We start from the raw sequence: 18334 nt of genomic DNA, 5'->3' as shown, positions 1-18334 counted from the left end.
AAGATTTGGGTCCATTGTCTTATTTTTTTTTTTCACAATACCTAATACGCTACGCAAATACAGGTGAGGGAGACTTACATCACCGGTCAGTGTGCACAGCAGGCGGATTCGTCCACACGGGTAATTAGCCCCGCTTCTACCTTGAAGACACTCAACTCAACCAAAGTCTCAACATGATTGTCCTCATACATACAGTTGAACAAGAAGGCAAAAAAGTACCCCCGCTAACGCGGAGGCACTCGCGGCCCTTGCAACCGGTCTGGTGGGACCGTCGGCTTGGGCTTGAAGCTGCTCCTACGAGTGGTCGTTGACTTCAGCAGCGGTGGTCCCACAGCGCTCGCTGGGTCGGAGTAATCCTCGTCGCTAGCCACCTTCTCATGAGGTCTCTTAGTAACGGCTGTTGCAGGTTGACTTCCTTTTTCACTTTTCGGGTGTGCCTCGTTCTCCGAGTCATTCTGCGAAGCCGATGCGCCACCTCCGAGATTTGTTTCCATTTCGGGAGTACTTTCGGGTGTGCTTGGGTGGGCCGGTTGTCGTTTTTCGTCCTCCGTTCTTGCTTCTTTGTCCTTTTCAGAAGACGCTACAGGCGGGTTCTCTTGCCTGCTCGCCTTATGCCCACTTCCCACAGAAGCTTCTTCGGCGTCGGCCTGGTCCATAAGGTGCTCTTGCACAATGTCGCTTCCACCTGTTCCGGCTACGTTGGCATAGCTGCGTACACACTGGCTCTCCTCGTGGCCATAGCGACGGCAGGCACCGCAGCGCGGTACCCTGCACTCGCGCCGTATGTGACCGGTGCCGTGGCACCGGAGGCAGAGTGGCGCTCTACCAGATACGAATACAAGTGCGTTGTCTTCGCCTATGCGCAACTGGTGCGGCAGGTCTTCGACCGTCAAACCGGACTTCAGGCGCAAGGACACCAAACGTGTGTGCGAGCCCTTCTCGTAACAGCCTGAGACACGCCACTTCTCTTTGGAAATTTCAATAACTTTGCCAAAAGGTGCCAAAGCCGTTCGAACTTCGTCGTCGGACGTGGTGTGCAGGAGCCAGTGAAGCTTCATCCGCACATCCTGTTTGCACGGGTCAATAACAACGCACCGGTGCTCCTTGACGCTGAACGCCTCGAGGGAAAGTATTTTTTTCTTTGCGTCTTCATCCTTGAAGGTTATCGCCCACGCATGATTCATTTGATAGGCCCCAAGAATCAGCACTTCCGGCATCAGCTGTACTCTGACAAACGCATCGCGAAAATGTTCTACGCGATACGGTCTTGCTTTTAAGTCTCCGTGCAAAAACACTGTCTTAGAAACCGTCATACCTGAAGGCAGATGAGGCAAAACAAGCTGGTATTCCTGTGTAGTCGACTCCGTAAACCTGATTCCACGGCCCTGCTGGGCCGCTTCAACCGCCCCAACGGAGCAAGACATTCTGCGACCGTACCCTACGGTAGCCGGAAGTAGAATCCACTAGACCACGCCGGAACGGTGTAACACGCTGCGCAAGTTGGCTTCAATCAGTGCGAACGCTCTGCTATGGTACCTAAAATATTCGTCAAAGCAAGTAAAAAATTGTGGAAAGGTCTCACCGAGATTTGAACTCGGATCGCTGGATTCAAAGTCCAAAGTGCTGACCATTACACCATGAGAACATATCCAAATTTTCCGACGCCGGGAATCGAACCCGGGCCTCCGTGGTGAGAGCCAGGTATCCTAGCCACTAGACCACGCCGGAACGGAGTAACACGCTGCACAAGTTGGCTTCAATCAGTGCGAATGCTCTGCTATGGCATCTAAAATATTCGCCAAAGCAAGCAAAAAATTGTGGGAAGGTCTCACCGAAATTTGAACTCGGATCGCTGGATTCAAAGTTCTGACCATTACACCATGAGACCATATCCAAATTTTCCGACGCCGGGAATCGAACCCGGGCCTCCTGGGTGAGAGCCAGGTATCCTAGCCACTAGACCACGCCGGAACGGAGTAACACGCTGCGCAAGTTGGCTTCAATCAGTGCGAATGCTGTGCTATGGCATCTAAAATATTCGCCAAAGCAAGCAAAAAATTGTGGGAAGGTCTCACCGTGATTTGAACTCGGATCGCTGCATTCAAAGTCCAAAGTGCTGACCATTACACCATGAGACCATAGCCAAATTTTCCAACGCCGGGAATCGAACCCGGGCCTCCTGGGTGAGAGCCAGGTATCCTAGCCACTAGACCACGCCGGAACGGAGTAAAACGCTGCGCAAGTTGGCTTCAATCAGTGCGAATGCTCTGCTATGGCATCTAAAATATTCGCCAAAGCAAGCAAAAAATTGTGGGAAGGTCTCACCGAGATTTGAACTCGGATTGCTGGATTCCAAGTTCTGACCATCACACCATGAGACCATATCCAAATTTTCCGACGCCGGGAATCGAACCCGGGCCTCCTGGGTGAGAGCCAGGTATCCTAGCCACTAGACCACGCCGGAACGGAGTAACACGCTGCGCAAGTTGGCTTCAATCAGTGCGAATGCTCTGCTATGGCATCTAAAATATTCGCCAAAGCAAGGAAAAAATTGTGGGAAGGTCTCACCGAGATTTGAACTCGGATCGCTGGATTCAAAGTTCTGACCGTTACATCATGAGACCATATCCAAATTTTCCAACGCCGGGAATCGAACCCGGGCCTCCTGGGTGAGAGCCAGGTATCCTAGCCACTAGACCACGCCGGAACGGAGTAACACGCTGCGCAAGTTGGCTTCAATCAGTGCGAATGCTCTGCTATGGCATCTAAAATATTCGCCAAAGCAAGCAAAAAATACTGGAAAGGTCTCACCGAGATTTGAACTCGGATCGCTGGATTCAAAGTCCAAAGTGCTGACCATTACACCATGAGACCATAGCCAAATTTTCCGACGCCGGGAATCGAACCCGGGCCTCCTGGGTGAGAGCCAGGTATCCTAGCCACTAGACCACGCCGGAACGGAGTAACACGCTGCGCAAGTTGGCTTCAATCAGTGCGAACGCTCTGCTATGGTACCTAAAATATTCGTCAAAGCAAGTAAAAAATTGTGGAAAGGTCTCACCGAGATTTGAACTCGGATCGCTGGATTCAAAGTCCAAAGTGCTGACCATTACACCATGAGACCATAGCCAAATTTTCCGACGCCGGGAATCGAACCCGGGCCTCCTGGGTGAGAACCAGGTATCCTAGCCACTAGACCACGCCGGAACGGAGTAACACGCTGCACAAGTTGGCTTCAATCAGTGCGAATGCTCTGCTATGGCATCTAAAATATTTGCCAAAGCAAGCAAAAAATTGTGGGAAGGTCTCACCGAGATTTGAACTCGGATCGCTGGATTCAAAGTTCTGACCATTACACCATGAGACCATATCCAAATTTTCCGACGCCGGGAATCGAACCCGGGCCTCCTGGGTGAGGGCCAGGTATCCTAGCCACTAGACCACGCCGGAACGGAGTAACACGCTGCGCAAGTTGGCTTCAATCAGTGCGAATGCTCTGCTATGGCATCTAAAATATTCGCCAAAGCAAGCAAAAAATTGTGGGAAGGTCTCACCGAGATTTGAACTCGGATCGCTGCATTCAAAGTCCAAAGTGCTGACCATTACACCATGAGATCATAGCCAAATTTTCCGACGCCGGGAATCGAACCCGGGCCTCCTGGGTGAGAGCCAGGTATCCTAGCCACTAGACCACGAAGGAACGGAGTAACACGCTGCGAAAGTTGACTTCAATCAGTGCGAATGCTCTGCTATGGCATCTAATATACGTCAAAGCAGCTAAAAAATGGCGGAAAGGTCTCACCGAGATTTGAACCCGCATCGCTTGATTCAAAGTCCAAAGCGCTGACCATTACACCATGAGACCATAGCCAAATTTTCCGAGGCCGGGAATCGAACCCGGGCCTCCTGGGTGAGAGCCAGGTATCCTAGCCACTAGACCACGCCTTTTTTTTTTTCTTTATTGCCAATCCTCGACATGTCACCACAACACACATTCCTTAAATGATATAAACAAAGACCAAAGAAGCAAAAACGAATGAATACACAAACGGAACAAAGAACAGTAATATTTACATTCGTTGCCGTCCGCTACTGTGGCACGACGTTGTCGGATTAAAATTCCTTTAGTGCTGTAAGGGGTTCAACCCTCGACAGCCACTCAGGAACAGGCTGTTGCAACTTCTGCACTTCCACATACCGTTGCATGCATTCCCGGAAGTATACACGCGCTGGTCGGGCATCCGGGTCACAATGGTAGCCCGCCATTCTTGCGCGCCATAAACAGTGGAGGCCCGTAAGCATGATGACGTCGTACGGGAAACCTTCGTCGTCATATACTGGCAGAAACCTGATTCCGTGGGGATCTATAGGTAGCTCTTTTTTTAGAGTCCTTTGTAACACGTCCCAGAAAAAGACCCCTTCCCAACAGTGGATGAAGACATGATCTATGCTTTCTGCTTTTTTACATATAAGGCAGTGGGTTCCCCATGGCATGTAGAACCCACGTTGTTCAAGAAAGATTTTAACAGGTAGAGTACCGGTGTGTAATTTAAAGAAGAACGATTTAGTGGCTGGTTGAACTGGCATCTTCTTCACCCTTTTCAATACATCTAGGCCTGGGCCTCCACTGTACAGGGCTCTGTACATGGGTACCAGCAATACACTGTCACATAAATCACGATATAACGTTTTCCGTTTTACACTCCACAAATATGCACTAGAAAAACGAACACGCAAAAAGGAAACACTGAATTATTTCCCTAAAGAAACCACGAACTGGTCCTGGCATTATTTCGGTGCCTACAACGAATTCGGGAAGTGATCTTGACAACCTCATTTGGATAGCGGTGCGTAGAAATGGGTCATTTGTGTCTCGAAAAAAGAAGAACCTGTTTACTAGTTGACGCAAGAAGAGGTGCGCCAACCCCAGACCACCATCCTTCACGCGCCGAAAGAGATTATCTCGGCTACATCGCTCCCAGCTCGATGCCCACACGAAAACAGCGAACACGCGGTGCAGTTTCTGCACATTAATCCGAGAGCACTGTAGGACCTGCATTACGTACAAGATCTTTGTTACGAGAAACATGTTGCACGCTGTTGCTTTCGCGAACATTGACAGGTGACCGGCGTTCCATCGGTCGGCTTTTTCTTTTATTTCTTTTGTCCGCTCCTTCCAGTACTCGCTACTGTCCTTGTAGGCATCAAGGGGTGCGCCAAGGTACTTAACTGGCGTCGTGACCCAGGTGACGTTCGAAAAGTGGTCTGGGGTGGACGCCCATCCCCCGTGCCAAAACCCCAAACATTTCTGCCAGTTCACGAAGCTATTAGTGGCATTACCAAACAGTCTGACGATACTCACAGCGTTCAATACACTTTGCGTATCTTTACAACATACGGCCACATCGTCAGCATATGCCAATAACTTCACCTCTGCTGCTTGGAGGCAAAATCCCTTAATGTATTCATTTTCAATGATGGCCTGACATAGCGTTTCTATGTAAACACAAAACAGGAGTGGGCTGAGTGGACAACCCTGGCGAACGGAGCGCTTCACGTTAATGGGGGCCCCCAGCCTTTGATTAATTATAAGTCTTGTATAGCAACTCCGGTACGCCATGGTCACCCCCTCAGTGATTATGTGGCCAAAATTAACATGTTCAAGGATGGTGAGCAATATCTCGTGAGAAACGCAATCAAACGCTTTCTCCAAGTCAAGCTGGAGGATCGCTACTGCATCACACATGGCATCACAACACTCCAGCACACACTTCAACTTGTGAATGTTAGTGAAGATTGTTCTTCCGCGAATGCCACACGTTTGGTGTGGGCCGACTACTTCCTTAATGACTGACTGCATACGCCATGCCAGCACCTTCATCAGTATTTTGTAGTCACAGTTAGTAAGCGCTATGGGTCTATAGGAGGAAAGTTGCTTGAGCTTCTCGGTCTCTTCTGTTTTAGGTATTAGTACTGTATGGGACTGGCCGAAAGATGGTGGAAATATTTTCATTTGGTATGCTTCATTGAAAATTGCGGTCAAGATAGGAGCTAGGTGGCTTTTGAACGATTTGTACCAAGCGGCACAAAGACCGTCTGGACCTGGTGACTTGCCAGGGTTCAGGTCTTCGATGGCCTTTATCACTTCCTGTTCAGTTATTTGTCCTTCCAACGTTTCTTTAACGTCACTCGACAGCTGTGGCATTCGCTGCAAAAATAAGTCCTTGAAACTTTGCATGTTGACGGGCCTGAATGCGAAAAGCTTTTGGAAATGTTCAAAGAAGGCACGCCCTATATTCTTCGTATCAGTTACTACCAGCCCGTTATATTCGATGGCCTCAATCTGTTTGCGTCTGGAGTGCTTTTTTTCTAATCCCAGTGCTCTTTTCGAAGGCATTTCCCCGCATGCTAGTCTTTCTGCTCTCGCGCGCACGAGCGCACCTCGATAACGCTCTTCATCGAAAACCTCGAGCTTTTTCTTAATAGCACGCATATCTTCTTGATAAGCTCCGGGTTGCATGCATTCGAGCGTCACGAATTTTTCCAGTAATGTTTTTAAATCCCTTTCTCTTGCCTTCTCTTCATATCGTAGTACGCTACTTCTTTCAATTGCCTTGATTTTAATAGTTTGTTTCGACAGCTCCCATTCCTCGCCCAATTTCATAGAACTGTCTTTTCCAAAAGAATTCAGAGCATTCACTACCGTCTCGTTAAAAGTATCGTCCCGTAGAAGCTCAGCATTCATTTTCCACAGTTCCCAGACGAATTCGTTTCGTTCTTTTTTGCGGCCCACCCTGCATTTTACCAGGCAGTGGTCAGAAAAGGATACGGCAGTAACTGCATAGCACTGGCATTTTTCTACTAAATGATATGACAGGTAGATACGGTCTAATCGTGCATGACTTGTTCCCTGGAAGTGGGTGTACTTCACTTCTCGGTCAGCCCCGAAACACTGAGCGATATCCTCTAATTCAAATTCATGTATGATCTGCGCCATGATATCGCTGCTTTTGTCGTAAATTACGCGTCGCGTAGACCTGTCTTCGATGTTCAATACACAATTGAAGTCCCCAACACAGGCTATCGTTTTGTGCACAGACAAGTGGTGCCTCAAGTTCAAAAAGAAATTTACCCTTTCTTGCATCGTATTAGGCGCATAAATGCACAGCACGCGCCATTGGACATCGCAATAGCTGAAATCACAAACGACAAGTCGACCGGAAGAGCACGAGAAGTAACCGTCTATAACCAGGCCTGGAAGCTTCCTCACGAACAAGACACACCCCGCCGAAGTCCCTAAGGCGTGGCTCACTACCGTATAGTAGTTGTACGTGAACCTTTGCACCATGCTCCCGGTCTCCTCCTCGCCGTCTACCTTGGTTTCTTGCACTGCTAAAACGTCGAGGTCGTGGTCCACTAGCAGTCGATACACCTGACTCTGTTTCCTTTTGGCGGCCAGACCTCGAACGTTTAGCGTGCCGAGGCTAAGCGACGGGTTGGTAGCCATTACTGATTTAAACGGGAGGGGAGAAGGCCCGGAGCATGGTGCTCACCTTAACGTCTAGCTGACCGCTAGACGCCTCCGTGGCCATCCGGTGGCCGTCGTCCGAGTTCGTCTTTGGTCGGCTTCGGGGTGAGCCTACGGTCAGCCTCCAGGTTAGGCTTAGGCTTGAGGGTGGAGCGCCTGCCGGGTAGCGTCTTAGCTGGCGGCGCCTCGGAGTCACCGCTGGCCTTTCCGTCCACTTTCTCCTCCTGCTGCAGGGACCTCTTCACCGGTGCCGAGACGCTTTCGACGCGGGCGCTAGCAGGGGTCGCGTTGTCGTTTTCCGCTGCCTCCGTAGTATCTGTAGCCGGCTGGCGGCTCTCATTTTCTGTCTGGGTCACCCTGACGCTGATTAGTGCGGTTTCTGGCTCGTCGGGAGGAGGGACATTATTCGGTCCTCCTTTAGTCGGCGTCGTCGTCCCGCTCGCTTCTGCCACCGCATTGCCGCTTCCAGCTCCCTTGGCCGCATCCTCGGCCTCGGTCACGTCCATCATGTGGTCTGATGTCAACGGCTCGCTCTCCGCCGACCCCGCGGCTGCTGCGTATGAACGTACACAGTCCGTGTCGTTGTGTCCGAAAAGCCTGCACCGGGAGCAACGGGGAACCTTACATTCTCGACGAACGTGACCAGAGCCCCGGCAGCGCAGGCACTGCATGGGGCGACCTGGGGCTACGACCAGCGCAAGCTCGCCGGCGACGCGGATCTGGTGGGGCAGGTCGTCGACTTTCAGTCCAGCCTTCAGCTGCAGCAGCACAGCTCGGGTCGTCGAGCCCTTGTCGGAAACGCCATCCACCCGCCAGCGCTCCCGGGTTACTTCCGTGACTTTGCCAAAGGAAGCCAGCGCAGTCTTTACGTCTTCATCATCCACACCATGAAGAAGCCAGTGAAGACGAAGCTTCACCTGCTGTTCTTTAGGGTCGATGACCAGGCAGCGACGCCCCTTGACCTGAAGCTCCTTCAGTGCAGCCAGCTTTTGGGCCATCTCGGCTGTCTTCATCGTCACAGCCCATACGTGGTTGATTTGGTACGCTCCAAGGGCGACGACGCCAGAGAGCATACCAAGAGCTTGAAGCGCGTCCCGAAAATCCTCTACGCGAAACGGGCGAACACGAGTGTCGCCGTGCAAAAAAACTGTGTTTAACACGATGCGTCCTGTAGGTAGACGAGGCAAAATAATCTGGTAGTCCTTATCTTCCGATGTCGAAAGCCTGTTGCCGCGGCTAACAGCCGCATAAGCCGCTCCACTGGAGCTCATGATCCCGCGATCCGTTCAGCTCGGGAGCCGGAAGCAGAATGCCACTAGACCACGCCGGAACGGAGTAAAACGCTGCGCAAGTTGGCTTCAATCAGTGCGAATGCTCTGCTATGGTACCTAATATTCGCAAAAGCAAGTAAAAGATTGTGGAAAGGTCTCACCGAGACCTCACTTGGTCTCACTTTGAACTCGGATCGCTGGATTCAAAGTCCAAAGTGCTGACCATTACACCATGAGACCATATCCAAATTTTCCGACGCCGGGAATCGAACCCGGGCCTCCTGGGTGAGAACCAGGTATCCTAGCCACTAGACCACGCCGGAACGGAGTAACACGCTGCGCAAGTTGGCTTCAATCAGTGCGAATGCTCTGCTATGGCATCTAAAATATTCGCCAAAGCAAGCAAAAAATACTGGAAAGGTCTCACCGAGATTTGAACTCGGATCGCTGGATTCAAAGTCCAAAGTGCTGACCATTACACCATGAGACCATAGCCAAATTTTCCGACGCCGTGAATCGAACCCGGGCCTCCTGGGTGAGAGCCAGGTATCCTAGCCACTAGACCACGCCGGAACGGAGTAACACGCTGCGCAAGTTGGCTTCAATCAGTGCGAACGCTCTGCTATGGTACCTAAAATATTCGTCAAAGCAAGTAAAAAATTGTGGAAAGGTCTCACCGAGATTTGAACTCGGATCGCTCGATTCAAAGTCCTGACCATTACACCATGAGACCATAGCCAAATTTTCCGACGCCGGGAATCGAACCCGGGCCTCCTGGGTGAGAGCCAGGTATCCTAGCCACTAGACCACGCCGGAACGGAGTAACACGCTGCACAAGTTGGCTTCAATCAGTGCGAATGCTCTGCTATGGCATCTAAAATATTCGCCAAAGCAAGCAAAAAATTGTGGGAAGGTCTCACCGAGATTTGAACTCGGATCGCTGGAGTCAAAGTTCTGACCAGTACACCATGAGACCATATCCAAATTTTCCGACGCCGGGAATCGAACCCGGGCCTCCTGGGTGAGGGCCAGGTATCCTAGCCACTAGACCACGCCGGAACGGAGTAGCACGCTGCGCAAGTTGGCTTCAATCAGTGCGAATGCTCTGCTATGGCATCTAAAATATTCGCCAAAGCAAGCAAAAAATTGTGGGAAGGTCTCACCGAGATTTGAACTCGGATCGCTGCATTCAAAGTCCAAAGTGCTGACCATTACACCATGAGACCATAGCCAAATTTTCCGACGCCGGGAATCGAACCCGGGCCTCCTGGGTGAGAGCCAGGTATCCTAGCCACTAGACCACGCCGGAACGGAGTAACACGCTGCACAAGTTGGCTTCAATCAGTGCGAATGCTCTGCTATGGCATCTAAAATATTCGCCAAAGCAAGCAAAAAATTGTGGGAAGGTCTCACCGAGATTTGAACTCGGATCGCTGGATTCAAAGTTCTGACCATTACACCATGAGACCATATCCAAATTTTCCGACGCCGGGAATCGAACCCGGGCCTCCTGGGTGAGGGCCAGGTATCCTAGCCACTAGACCACGCCGGAACGGAGTAACACGCTGCGCAAGTTGGCTTCAATCAGTGCGAATGCTCTGCTATGGCATCTAAAATATTCGCCAAAGCAAGCAAAAAATTGTGGGAAGGTCTCACCGAGATTTGAACTCGGATCGCTGCATTCAAAGTCCAAAGTGCTGACCATTACACCATGAGATCATAGCCAAATTTTCCGACGCCGGGAATCGAACCCGGGCCTCCTGGGTGAGAGCCAGGTATCCTAGCCACTAGACCACGCCGGAACGGAGTAACACGCTGCGAAAGTTGACTTCAATCAGTGCGAATGCTCTGCTATGGCATCTAATATACGTCAAAGCAGCTAAAAAATGGCGGAAAGGTCTCACCGAGATTTGAACCCGCATCGCTTGATTCAAAGTCCAAAGCGCTGACCATTACACCATGAGACCATAGCCAAATTTTCCGACGCCGGGAATCGAACCCGGGCCTCCTGGGTGAGAGCCAGGTATCCTAGCCACTAGACCACGCCGGAACGGAGTAAAACGCTGCGCAAGTTGGCTTCAATCAGTGCGAATGCTCTGCTATGGTACCTAATATTCGCAAAAGCAAGTAAAAGATTGTGGAAAGGTCTCACCGAGACCTCACTTGAACTCGGATTGGTCTCACTTTGAACTCGGATTGCTGGATTCCAAGTTCTGACCATCACACCATGAGACCATATCCAAATTTTCCGACGCCGGGAATCGAACCCGGGCCTCCTGGGTGAGAGCCAGGTATCCTAGCCACTAGACCACGCCGGAACGGAGTAACACGCTGCGAAAGTTGACTTCAATCAGTGCAAATGCTCTGCTATGGCATCTAAAATATTCGCCAAAGCAAGCAAAAAATTGTGGCAAGGTCTCAACGAGATTTGCACTCGGATCGCTGCATTCAAAGTCCAAAGTGCTGACCATTACACCATGAGACCATAGCCAAATTTTCCGACGCCGGGAATCGAACCCGGGCCTCCTGGGTGAGAGCCAGGTATCCTAGCCACTAGACTACGCCGGAACGGAGTAACACGCTGCGCAAGTTGGCTTCAATCAGTGCGAATGCTCTGCTATGGCATCTAAAATATTCGCCAAAGCAAGCAAAAAATACTGGAAAGGTCTCACCGAGATTTGAACTCGGATCGCTGGATTCAAAGTCCAAAGTGCTGACCATTACACCATGAGACCATAGCCAAATTTTCCGACGCCGTGAATCGAACCCGGGCCTCCTGGGTGAGAGCCAGGTATCCTAGCCACTAGACCACGCCGGAACGGAGTAACACGCTGCGCAAGTTGGCTTCAATCAGTGCGAACGCTCTGCTATGGTACCTAAAATATTCGTCAAAGCAAGTAAAAAATTGTGGAAAGGTCTCACCGAGATTTGAACTCGGATCGCTCGATTCAAAGTCCTGACCATTACACCATGAGACCATAGCCAAATTTTCCGACGCCGGGAATCGAACCCGGGCCTCCTGGGTGAGAGCCAGGTATCCTAGCCACTAGACCACGCCGGAACGGAGTAACACGCTGCACAAGTTGGCTTCAATCAGTGCGAATGCTCTGCTATGGCATCTAAAATATTCGCCAAAGCAAGCAAGAAATTGTGGGAAGGTCTCACCGAGATTTGAACTCGGATCGCTGGATTCAAAGTTCTGACCAGTACACCATGAGACCATATCCAAATTTTCCGACGCCGGGAATCGAACCCGGGCCTCCTGGGTGAGGGCCAGGTATCCTAGCCACTAGACCACGCCGGAACGGAGTAGCACGCTGCGCAAGTTGGCTTCAATCAGTGCGAATGCTCTGCTATGGTACCTAATATTCGCAAAATATTGTGGAAAGGTCTCACCGAGACCTCACTTGAACTCGGATTGGTCTCACTTTGAACTCGGATTGCTGGATTCCAAGTTCTGACCATCACACCATGAGACCATATCCAAATTTTCCGACGCCGGGAATCGAACCCGGGCCTCCTGGGTGAGAGCCAGGTATCCTAGCCACTAGACCACGCCGGAACGGAGTAACACGCTGCGAAAGTTGACTTCAATCAGTGCAAATGCTCTGCTATGGCATCTAAAATATTCGCCAAAGCAAGCAAAAAATTGTGGGAAGGTCTCAACGAGATTTGAACTCGGATCGCTGCATTCAAAGTCCAAAGTGCTGACCATTACACCATGAGACCATAGCCAAGTTTTCCGACGCCGGGAATCGAACCCGGGCCTCCTGGGTGAGAGCCAGGTATCCTAGCCACTAGACTACGCCGGATTTTTTTTTTTTTTTTCTTTATTGCCATTCTTTGACAACTGAAACAGACATACAGATGGCGTAAGGATGATATGTACAGTGCTGTGGTGATATAACCGCCTGCCGTCATTTGGCAAGCGTGCATTGTTAGAACCTCTTTAGACAGACGAGTTCATCTAACAAGGTAGCCCATTCAGGCTTATCTAGTCGTACATTGCAAGCCTCGCGCAAGAACAAAATACTTTCAGTAAAGTGCTCTCTAGCTGGGCGAATAACCAGTCTTTCATGCCTGACGTCCATGCGTGTTTTCCACAGACTGTGTAGAATCAGCGCCATAAGCATATCATAAGGAACACCATCTTCACTGGCAATTGGAAGGAAACGGATGCCGTACGGTGTGATAGGTAACTCCTTTTTTAGTGTACGTTGCAGAATGTCCCACAAGAAAAGTGCGTCTGAGCAATCCAAAAATATGTGTTCGATCGTCTCTGGTTTTCTACACCTGCTGCAGTTGACCGACCATGCGACAAAGAGGCCTTTTTCTTGTAGCCAAGGTTTGACGGGAAGAGTTCCAGTATGCAATTGGAAGAAAAACGTTTTAACCCCAGATCGCACTGGCATCCGTTTCACTCGCTTCAATACATCTGCTCCTGTGCTCGGTGAATACATAGATCGGTACAAAGGAACAGGCATACAAACGTCAACTAGGTCCTTATACAATTTTTTTCTTGCAACAATAGCAAGATAATGAAATGAAAAGCGAGCATGCAAGAATTCTACGGACCAAGCTACCTCCCGTAAAAATCCGCGGAGACTTGCGCCATTTGCAGTTCTTGAGGTTACGATAAATTGAGGTAACGCGTTTCGTAAACGTAGTTGGCACACTGTTCGCAAGAAGGGATCCTTCTGATCTCGCAAAAAAAGAAATCTTGAGACAACTTGCCTCAAAAACAAATGCGCCAAACCAAGGCCTCCTGACTTCACCGACCGAAATAAATTAGTGCGGCTCGTTCTCTCCCATGTGGATCCCCATATAAAAACAGCGCATGCTCTGTGTATCTTTTGGATGGTCATTCTTGACATGCACAGTGCTTGCAGTACATACCAGATTTTTGCAAAAAGGAAAACATTGCATACGGTTGATCTCGCGAAAATCGATAAATTTCTACCCCCGTACTTTGTTGTTTTAACTTTAACTTGCTCTAGTTCTTCTTGCCAATAGTCTTTTGTATCATGGTAATATTGCAGAGGTACCCCAAGGTACCGCGCAGGGGTCGTGGTCCACTGCATATTTTCAAAAAATTCCACTTTATCATTCCAATTACCATGCCAGATGCCCAATGACTTACTCCAGTTTATCGCACTTCCGGTGACCTTGCAGAATCTGTTCGCCACTTGTACTGCATTGGAGATGCTTTGCTTGTCTCGACAGAATATGGCGATATCGTCCGCGTACGCTTAGGTTTTAACTTCTCTGGAGTCCATTGCAAATCCCCTTATGTTATTACTACTGATAACCTTTAAGCAAAATGGTTCAACGTACAATGCAAAAAGTAGAGACGATAAGGCGCATCCTTGGCGGAGTGCTGACTTAATTTCTATCATAGCCGTAGGCTGTTTGTTAACTATTAGTTTCGTAGATACGCCAGCGTAGCACATTTTAACACCTTGCAAAAGAACAGAACCTATCTTGGCATGTTTTAAAACAAGAAAAAGGATATCATGTGACACTCTGTCAAACGCTTTTTCAAGATCGAGTTGCAACAGTGCTACCTTTTCTGAGAAGGCGTCACAACTTTCCAATATTGTTCTCGCTACATGTATATTGGTGACAATGGATCGTCCTCTTATGCCACATGTCTGGTGCGACCCTACTAATTGTTGTATCACGTTTTGGAGTCTCCGTGCAAGAACCTTCGTGTATATTTTATAATCTGTGTTTGTGAGACTTATCGGGCGGTACGCCCCTGTCGACAGTAGTACATGAGGGTCTTCGGACTTTGGTATCAACACCGTGTGACTCTGACGAAAAGAAGGGGGCAGCACGCAGTTCTCATACGCTTCCACAATTACTTTATGAAGGGCAGTGGCTATGTCTTGCTTAAAAGCTTGGTAGAAAGCGGCGCTGAGACCGTCTGGCCCTGGCGTTTTTCCGGAACTTAGTGAGTCGATCGCACATTTTATTTCTTCTAAAGTAATCGGTTCTTCGAGCCTTTCCGTTACTTCCCTTTCAAGGCTTGGCAATAGCGGCAGGAATTCAGTATCGAATCCTTCATCGCGAATGCTTTCTTGTCCTAGTAGTTCGCAGTAATGCTCATAAAAAGCCTGTCTTATTGTTTCTTTATCTCGTACAACCTCACTGCCGTATGTTACGGCTGTTATCTCGTTCCGCGAGGAATAAGCTCGTTCGTCCCCGAGTGAACGCTTCGTCGGCTGTTCTCCGCACCATAACATTTCTGCGCGTGCGCGTACGACGGCCCCTTTGTATCTTTCAGCTTCGACTAGTTCTAACTGGGATTTAATTTCTTTTATTTCCTTCGTATACTTTCCGGGACTGACATTCTCAGTACTTAAATAAAAATTTAAATTATTTTGCATTTGTAATTCTTTTTTCTTTTCCTCTCGGCGCAAGGCACCAGACCTCTCTATGACTAACATTTTAACGTCTTGTTTGAAATTCTCCCACGCTTCTGCATAACTTTTGCGTTCTGTCTCGAACCATCCGTGAAGGCTATCATTAACACCCATCAAAAATAATTCATCTTCTAAGAGCTTAAAGTTAAATTTCCACAACTCCCAGTTAAAACTGGTCGGCTTTTTCGGACCAACTACAAAGTTGACTAAGCTGTGATCGGTAAAGGAAACATGATTTACTTCATATAGAAAACACAATGGTATTATATCCGCTGAAACGTAGGCGCGATCCAACCTGGCATGGCTATTTCGCTGATAGTGGGTGAATGGTGGCGTCTCTGCATTGGACATCACATCCCCAACATCCTCTAAATTGTATTTTTCTATCGCTACGTTCAAAGACTGCACACTTGCATCATGAATAGGTGGGCTTCCAGCTCTGTCTTTTACATTACAGACGCAATTGAAATCACCCATCATCACAACAATTCGATCACACTGCAAATGGTTTTCAACACTTTCAAAGAAATTCTTTCGGTCGTTCACCTTGTTAGGCGCATACAAGCAAATGACGCGCCACTTATTATCACAGAAACATAAATCACAAACAATAAGCCGGCCACTATCGTCTGTGAACACATTTTCTACTGAGAGGCCTATAGCACTCCTCAGAAAAAGCGCACAACCACCTGAAGTACCGCATGCGTGCGAAACACACACGTAAAAACGTGACCTAAATGAATGCAACATTTGATCTGTCCCTTCTTCACTATCGACTTTTGTTTCTTGTACACCGATTACGTCAAGATTCTTTTTCATGAGCAGGCGACAAAGCTGATATTGCTTGCGCCTTCCTGCAAGACCTCGGACATTAATTGTACCAAATCGTAAGGCTGTGTCTAGACGTATTTTCATGGTAATGTGAGGAGGCGCGTGAGACTGAAGTCCTTCTTAAACAGACTACTGACACTCATTTCGTTCGAATGCAACGTGAGTCTTTACATCCTCCCCTCCCTCACCTCAGTACTCACACATACTGCGAACACTTGCTGGGGGCTCACGTCAGTCCCGACGCTGGCCCTTTCCTGCCAGGTGGGATATTAGGCGTCGGCTTGAAGCTCGACCGACGGCCACTCGGTGTTTTCGCAAGCGGTTCCTCATGGCTTGATCCACTTGATCCTCCGTCCTTTTTCTCGTTAACTTCGAGTGGACGTTTTACCGGGCCCGCTCCTTTAAGGGGCTCCGTCGTGTCCATGGGACTCGGAGAGGGTCCGAGCGATTCCGGAGGCTCGTTGCTTGTCTTGTTCTTGTCATTATTTTCCGCGTGCTGCTCTTTTTCTTCAGCTCGAGCGGGCTTCTCCTCTAATTCTTTGGTGTCCGCTTTCGTCGCTGGTTCACGGATGCCTTCCTTTGGATCAGGACGTTGCACCACGCCACCTTTTCCAGCCGTCTCTTCAGCATCGAATGCGTCCATTGTGTGCTCCTGGATGACTTCATCACTTTTGGATGGTCCCGCCACATTCGCGTACGTTCGTACGCACGAGCTTTCGTCGTGCCCGAAGCGTCGACACAAAGCACAGCGCGGTACGCGACACTCTCGCCTAATATGACCTGTGCGATTACACCTCAGGCAGAGCGGGGCACGCCCAGGCGCAACCAGCAGTGTCATGATGCCGGCGACCCGAAGTTGATGCGGGAGGTCGTCTATGGTAACTCCGGGTTTCAGCTTCATCGATACGATGCGGGTTGACGAACCTTTATCGGTGATGCCTTGCACGCGCCAGCGTTCCTTGAAGACCTCCGTAACCTTCCCAAAAGGCGTGAGCGCGGCGCGGACGTCCTCATCTTGCACGTTGTGAAGGAGCCAGTGGAGCTTAAGCCGCACATCCTGGCTGGCTGGGTTAACCACCAGGCAGCGACGCTCCTTAACCGTAATGTCTTCAAGGGCCAGCATTTTCTTCATAGCATCTGGGCTTCTGAAAGTAACCGCCCACACGTGGTTCATCTGGAAAGCCCCCAAGGCCTCAACCTCGGGAAGCAGACCCAGACGAACCAGCGTGTCTCGAAAATCTTCGACTCGGTAGGGCCTTGCCTTTACGTCTCCGTGAAGAAAGAGCGTGTTGGCCACGCATGGTCCTGTAGGCAGAGGCGGCAAAATAACTTGGTAGTCCTGGCTATCCATAGCAGCATTCCTGTTACCGCGGCTCGTCTGAGCCGCAAACACCGCCCCAACGGAGCAAGGCATTCTGCGTCCGCACCGAACGGTAGCCGGAAGTAGAATCACTAGACTACGCCGGAACGGAGTAACACGCTGCGCAAGCTGGCTTCAATCAGTGCGAATGCTCTGCTATGGCATCTAAAATATTCGCCAAAGCAAGCAAAAAATACTGGAAAGGTCTCACCGAGATTTGAACTCGGATCGCTGGATTCAAAGTCCAAAGTGCTGACCATTACACCATGAGACCATAGCCAAATTTTCCGACGCCGTGAATCGAACGCGGGCCTCCTGGGTGAGAGCCAGGTATCCTAGCCACTAGACCACGCCGGAACGGAGTAACACGCTGCGCAAGTTGGCTTCAATCAGTGCGAACGCTCTGCTATGGTACCTAAAATATTCGTCAAAGCAAGTAAAAAATTGTGGAAATGTCTCACCGAGATTTGAACTCGGATCGCTGGATTCAAAGTCCAAAGTGCTGACCATTACACCATGAGACCATAGCCAAATTTTCCGACGCCGGGAATCGAACCCGGGCCTCCTGGGTGAGAGCCAGGTATCCTAGCCACTAGACCACGCCGGAACGGAGTAACACGCTGCGCAAGTTGGCTTCAATCAGTGCGAACGCTCTGCTATGGTACCTAAAATATTCGTCAAAGCAAGTAAAAAATTGTGGGAAGGTCTCACCGAGATTTGAACTCGGATCGCTGGAGTCAAAGTTCTGACCAGTACACCATGAGACCATATCCAAATTTTCCGACGCCGGGAATCGAACCCGGGCCTCCTGGGTGAGGGCCAGGTATCCTAGCCACTAGACCACGCCGGAACGGAGTAGCACGCTGCGCAAGTTGGCTTCAATCAGTGCGAATGCTCTGCTATGGCATCTAAAATATTC

General features: G+C 49.7%; 1 protein-coding gene and 36 non-coding genes across 37 annotated transcripts; all 37 read right to left on the bottom strand.

Annotated features, from left to right (window-relative positions):
* Window positions 1-1573: 1573 nt before the first annotated feature.
* Window positions 1574-1645, bottom strand: TRNAQ-UUG (transfer RNA glutamine (anticodon UUG)). Its single transcript has one exon. It is a non-coding gene; the product is annotated as a tRNA-Gln (tRNA).
* Window positions 1646-1656: 11 nt separating this feature from the next.
* On the bottom strand, window positions 1657-1728 carry TRNAE-CUC (transfer RNA glutamic acid (anticodon CUC)). Its single transcript has one exon. It is a non-coding gene; the product is annotated as a tRNA-Glu (tRNA).
* Window positions 1729-1899: 171 nt separating this feature from the next.
* On the bottom strand, window positions 1900-1971 carry TRNAE-CUC (transfer RNA glutamic acid (anticodon CUC)). Its single transcript has one exon. It is a non-coding gene; the product is annotated as a tRNA-Glu (tRNA).
* A 178-nt stretch (window positions 1972-2149) lies between these two features.
* TRNAE-CUC (transfer RNA glutamic acid (anticodon CUC)) lies at window positions 2150-2221 on the bottom strand. Its single transcript has one exon. It is a non-coding gene; the product is annotated as a tRNA-Glu (tRNA).
* A 171-nt stretch (window positions 2222-2392) lies between these two features.
* TRNAE-CUC (transfer RNA glutamic acid (anticodon CUC)) lies at window positions 2393-2464 on the bottom strand. The gene has a single exon. It is a non-coding gene; the product is annotated as a tRNA-Glu (tRNA).
* A 171-nt stretch (window positions 2465-2635) lies between these two features.
* On the bottom strand, window positions 2636-2707 carry TRNAE-CUC (transfer RNA glutamic acid (anticodon CUC)). The gene has a single exon. It is a non-coding gene; the product is annotated as a tRNA-Glu (tRNA).
* Window positions 2708-2802: 95 nt separating this feature from the next.
* On the bottom strand, window positions 2803-2874 carry TRNAQ-UUG (transfer RNA glutamine (anticodon UUG)). The gene has a single exon. It is a non-coding gene; the product is annotated as a tRNA-Gln (tRNA).
* An 11-nt stretch (window positions 2875-2885) lies between these two features.
* On the bottom strand, window positions 2886-2957 carry TRNAE-CUC (transfer RNA glutamic acid (anticodon CUC)). The gene has a single exon. It is a non-coding gene; the product is annotated as a tRNA-Glu (tRNA).
* Window positions 2958-3052: 95 nt separating this feature from the next.
* Window positions 3053-3124, bottom strand: TRNAQ-UUG (transfer RNA glutamine (anticodon UUG)). The gene has a single exon. It is a non-coding gene; the product is annotated as a tRNA-Gln (tRNA).
* An 11-nt stretch (window positions 3125-3135) lies between these two features.
* Window positions 3136-3207, bottom strand: TRNAE-CUC (transfer RNA glutamic acid (anticodon CUC)). Its single transcript has one exon. It is a non-coding gene; the product is annotated as a tRNA-Glu (tRNA).
* A 171-nt stretch (window positions 3208-3378) lies between these two features.
* Window positions 3379-3450, bottom strand: TRNAE-CUC (transfer RNA glutamic acid (anticodon CUC)). Its single transcript has one exon. It is a non-coding gene; the product is annotated as a tRNA-Glu (tRNA).
* A 178-nt stretch (window positions 3451-3628) lies between these two features.
* On the bottom strand, window positions 3629-3700 carry TRNAE-CUC (transfer RNA glutamic acid (anticodon CUC)). The gene has a single exon. It is a non-coding gene; the product is annotated as a tRNA-Glu (tRNA).
* A 5251-nt stretch (window positions 3701-8951) lies between these two features.
* TRNAQ-UUG (transfer RNA glutamine (anticodon UUG)) lies at window positions 8952-9039 on the bottom strand. The gene has a single exon. It is a non-coding gene; the product is annotated as a tRNA-Gln (tRNA).
* An 11-nt stretch (window positions 9040-9050) lies between these two features.
* On the bottom strand, window positions 9051-9122 carry TRNAE-CUC (transfer RNA glutamic acid (anticodon CUC)). Its single transcript has one exon. It is a non-coding gene; the product is annotated as a tRNA-Glu (tRNA).
* A 95-nt stretch (window positions 9123-9217) lies between these two features.
* TRNAQ-UUG (transfer RNA glutamine (anticodon CUG)) lies at window positions 9218-9289 on the bottom strand. The gene has a single exon. It is a non-coding gene; the product is annotated as a tRNA-Gln (tRNA).
* An 11-nt stretch (window positions 9290-9300) lies between these two features.
* TRNAE-CUC (transfer RNA glutamic acid (anticodon CUC)) lies at window positions 9301-9372 on the bottom strand. Its single transcript has one exon. It is a non-coding gene; the product is annotated as a tRNA-Glu (tRNA).
* A 171-nt stretch (window positions 9373-9543) lies between these two features.
* On the bottom strand, window positions 9544-9615 carry TRNAE-CUC (transfer RNA glutamic acid (anticodon CUC)). Its single transcript has one exon. It is a non-coding gene; the product is annotated as a tRNA-Glu (tRNA).
* A 171-nt stretch (window positions 9616-9786) lies between these two features.
* TRNAE-CUC (transfer RNA glutamic acid (anticodon CUC)) lies at window positions 9787-9858 on the bottom strand. The gene has a single exon. It is a non-coding gene; the product is annotated as a tRNA-Glu (tRNA).
* Window positions 9859-9953: 95 nt separating this feature from the next.
* TRNAQ-UUG (transfer RNA glutamine (anticodon UUG)) lies at window positions 9954-10025 on the bottom strand. The gene has a single exon. It is a non-coding gene; the product is annotated as a tRNA-Gln (tRNA).
* An 11-nt stretch (window positions 10026-10036) lies between these two features.
* On the bottom strand, window positions 10037-10108 carry TRNAE-CUC (transfer RNA glutamic acid (anticodon CUC)). Its single transcript has one exon. It is a non-coding gene; the product is annotated as a tRNA-Glu (tRNA).
* A 171-nt stretch (window positions 10109-10279) lies between these two features.
* TRNAE-CUC (transfer RNA glutamic acid (anticodon CUC)) lies at window positions 10280-10351 on the bottom strand. Its single transcript has one exon. It is a non-coding gene; the product is annotated as a tRNA-Glu (tRNA).
* Window positions 10352-10529: 178 nt separating this feature from the next.
* Window positions 10530-10601, bottom strand: TRNAE-CUC (transfer RNA glutamic acid (anticodon CUC)). Its single transcript has one exon. It is a non-coding gene; the product is annotated as a tRNA-Glu (tRNA).
* Window positions 10602-10777: 176 nt separating this feature from the next.
* Window positions 10778-10849, bottom strand: TRNAE-CUC (transfer RNA glutamic acid (anticodon CUC)). The gene has a single exon. It is a non-coding gene; the product is annotated as a tRNA-Glu (tRNA).
* Window positions 10850-11045: 196 nt separating this feature from the next.
* TRNAE-CUC (transfer RNA glutamic acid (anticodon CUC)) lies at window positions 11046-11117 on the bottom strand. The gene has a single exon. It is a non-coding gene; the product is annotated as a tRNA-Glu (tRNA).
* A 178-nt stretch (window positions 11118-11295) lies between these two features.
* TRNAE-CUC (transfer RNA glutamic acid (anticodon CUC)) lies at window positions 11296-11367 on the bottom strand. Its single transcript has one exon. It is a non-coding gene; the product is annotated as a tRNA-Glu (tRNA).
* Window positions 11368-11462: 95 nt separating this feature from the next.
* TRNAQ-UUG (transfer RNA glutamine (anticodon UUG)) lies at window positions 11463-11534 on the bottom strand. The gene has a single exon. It is a non-coding gene; the product is annotated as a tRNA-Gln (tRNA).
* Window positions 11535-11545: 11 nt separating this feature from the next.
* On the bottom strand, window positions 11546-11617 carry TRNAE-CUC (transfer RNA glutamic acid (anticodon CUC)). Its single transcript has one exon. It is a non-coding gene; the product is annotated as a tRNA-Glu (tRNA).
* Window positions 11618-11788: 171 nt separating this feature from the next.
* On the bottom strand, window positions 11789-11860 carry TRNAE-CUC (transfer RNA glutamic acid (anticodon CUC)). The gene has a single exon. It is a non-coding gene; the product is annotated as a tRNA-Glu (tRNA).
* Window positions 11861-12031: 171 nt separating this feature from the next.
* Window positions 12032-12103, bottom strand: TRNAE-CUC (transfer RNA glutamic acid (anticodon CUC)). The gene has a single exon. It is a non-coding gene; the product is annotated as a tRNA-Glu (tRNA).
* Window positions 12104-12289: 186 nt separating this feature from the next.
* On the bottom strand, window positions 12290-12361 carry TRNAE-CUC (transfer RNA glutamic acid (anticodon CUC)). Its single transcript has one exon. It is a non-coding gene; the product is annotated as a tRNA-Glu (tRNA).
* A 178-nt stretch (window positions 12362-12539) lies between these two features.
* TRNAE-CUC (transfer RNA glutamic acid (anticodon CUC)) lies at window positions 12540-12611 on the bottom strand. The gene has a single exon. It is a non-coding gene; the product is annotated as a tRNA-Glu (tRNA).
* A 3670-nt stretch (window positions 12612-16281) lies between these two features.
* On the bottom strand, window positions 16282-17498 carry LOC126534805 (uncharacterized). The gene has a single exon (XM_050182040.3). It carries the CDS (start codon window positions 17467-17469, stop codon window positions 16282-16284), a length of 1188 nt encoding a protein of 395 aa, XP_050037997.1. The 5' UTR covers window positions 17470-17498.
* Window positions 17499-17617: 119 nt separating this feature from the next.
* Window positions 17618-17689, bottom strand: TRNAQ-UUG (transfer RNA glutamine (anticodon UUG)). The gene has a single exon. It is a non-coding gene; the product is annotated as a tRNA-Gln (tRNA).
* Window positions 17690-17700: 11 nt separating this feature from the next.
* Window positions 17701-17772, bottom strand: TRNAE-CUC (transfer RNA glutamic acid (anticodon CUC)). Its single transcript has one exon. It is a non-coding gene; the product is annotated as a tRNA-Glu (tRNA).
* A 90-nt stretch (window positions 17773-17862) lies between these two features.
* On the bottom strand, window positions 17863-17939 carry TRNAQ-UUG (transfer RNA glutamine (anticodon UUG)). The gene has a single exon. It is a non-coding gene; the product is annotated as a tRNA-Gln (tRNA).
* An 11-nt stretch (window positions 17940-17950) lies between these two features.
* On the bottom strand, window positions 17951-18022 carry TRNAE-CUC (transfer RNA glutamic acid (anticodon CUC)). The gene has a single exon. It is a non-coding gene; the product is annotated as a tRNA-Glu (tRNA).
* Window positions 18023-18193: 171 nt separating this feature from the next.
* Window positions 18194-18265, bottom strand: TRNAE-CUC (transfer RNA glutamic acid (anticodon CUC)). Its single transcript has one exon. It is a non-coding gene; the product is annotated as a tRNA-Glu (tRNA).
* Between the last annotated feature and the right edge of the window lie 69 nt (window positions 18266-18334).

This window comes from Dermacentor andersoni, chromosome 7, assembly GCF_023375885.2.
Source record: "Dermacentor andersoni chromosome 7, qqDerAnde1_hic_scaffold, whole genome shotgun sequence".
In the NCBI taxonomy this organism is placed as follows: Eukaryota; Metazoa; Arthropoda; class Arachnida; order Ixodida; family Ixodidae; genus Dermacentor; species Dermacentor andersoni.
The sequence above is the reverse complement of the archived record's forward strand: the minus strand, read 5'-3'. Positions and strand labels throughout refer to the sequence as shown.

Coding starts and splice junctions, on each gene's coding strand:
- LOC126534805 (XM_050182040.3), bottom strand. CDS start 17,469: ATGCCTTGCTCCGTTGGGGCGGTGTTTGCGGCTCAGACGAGCCGCGGT.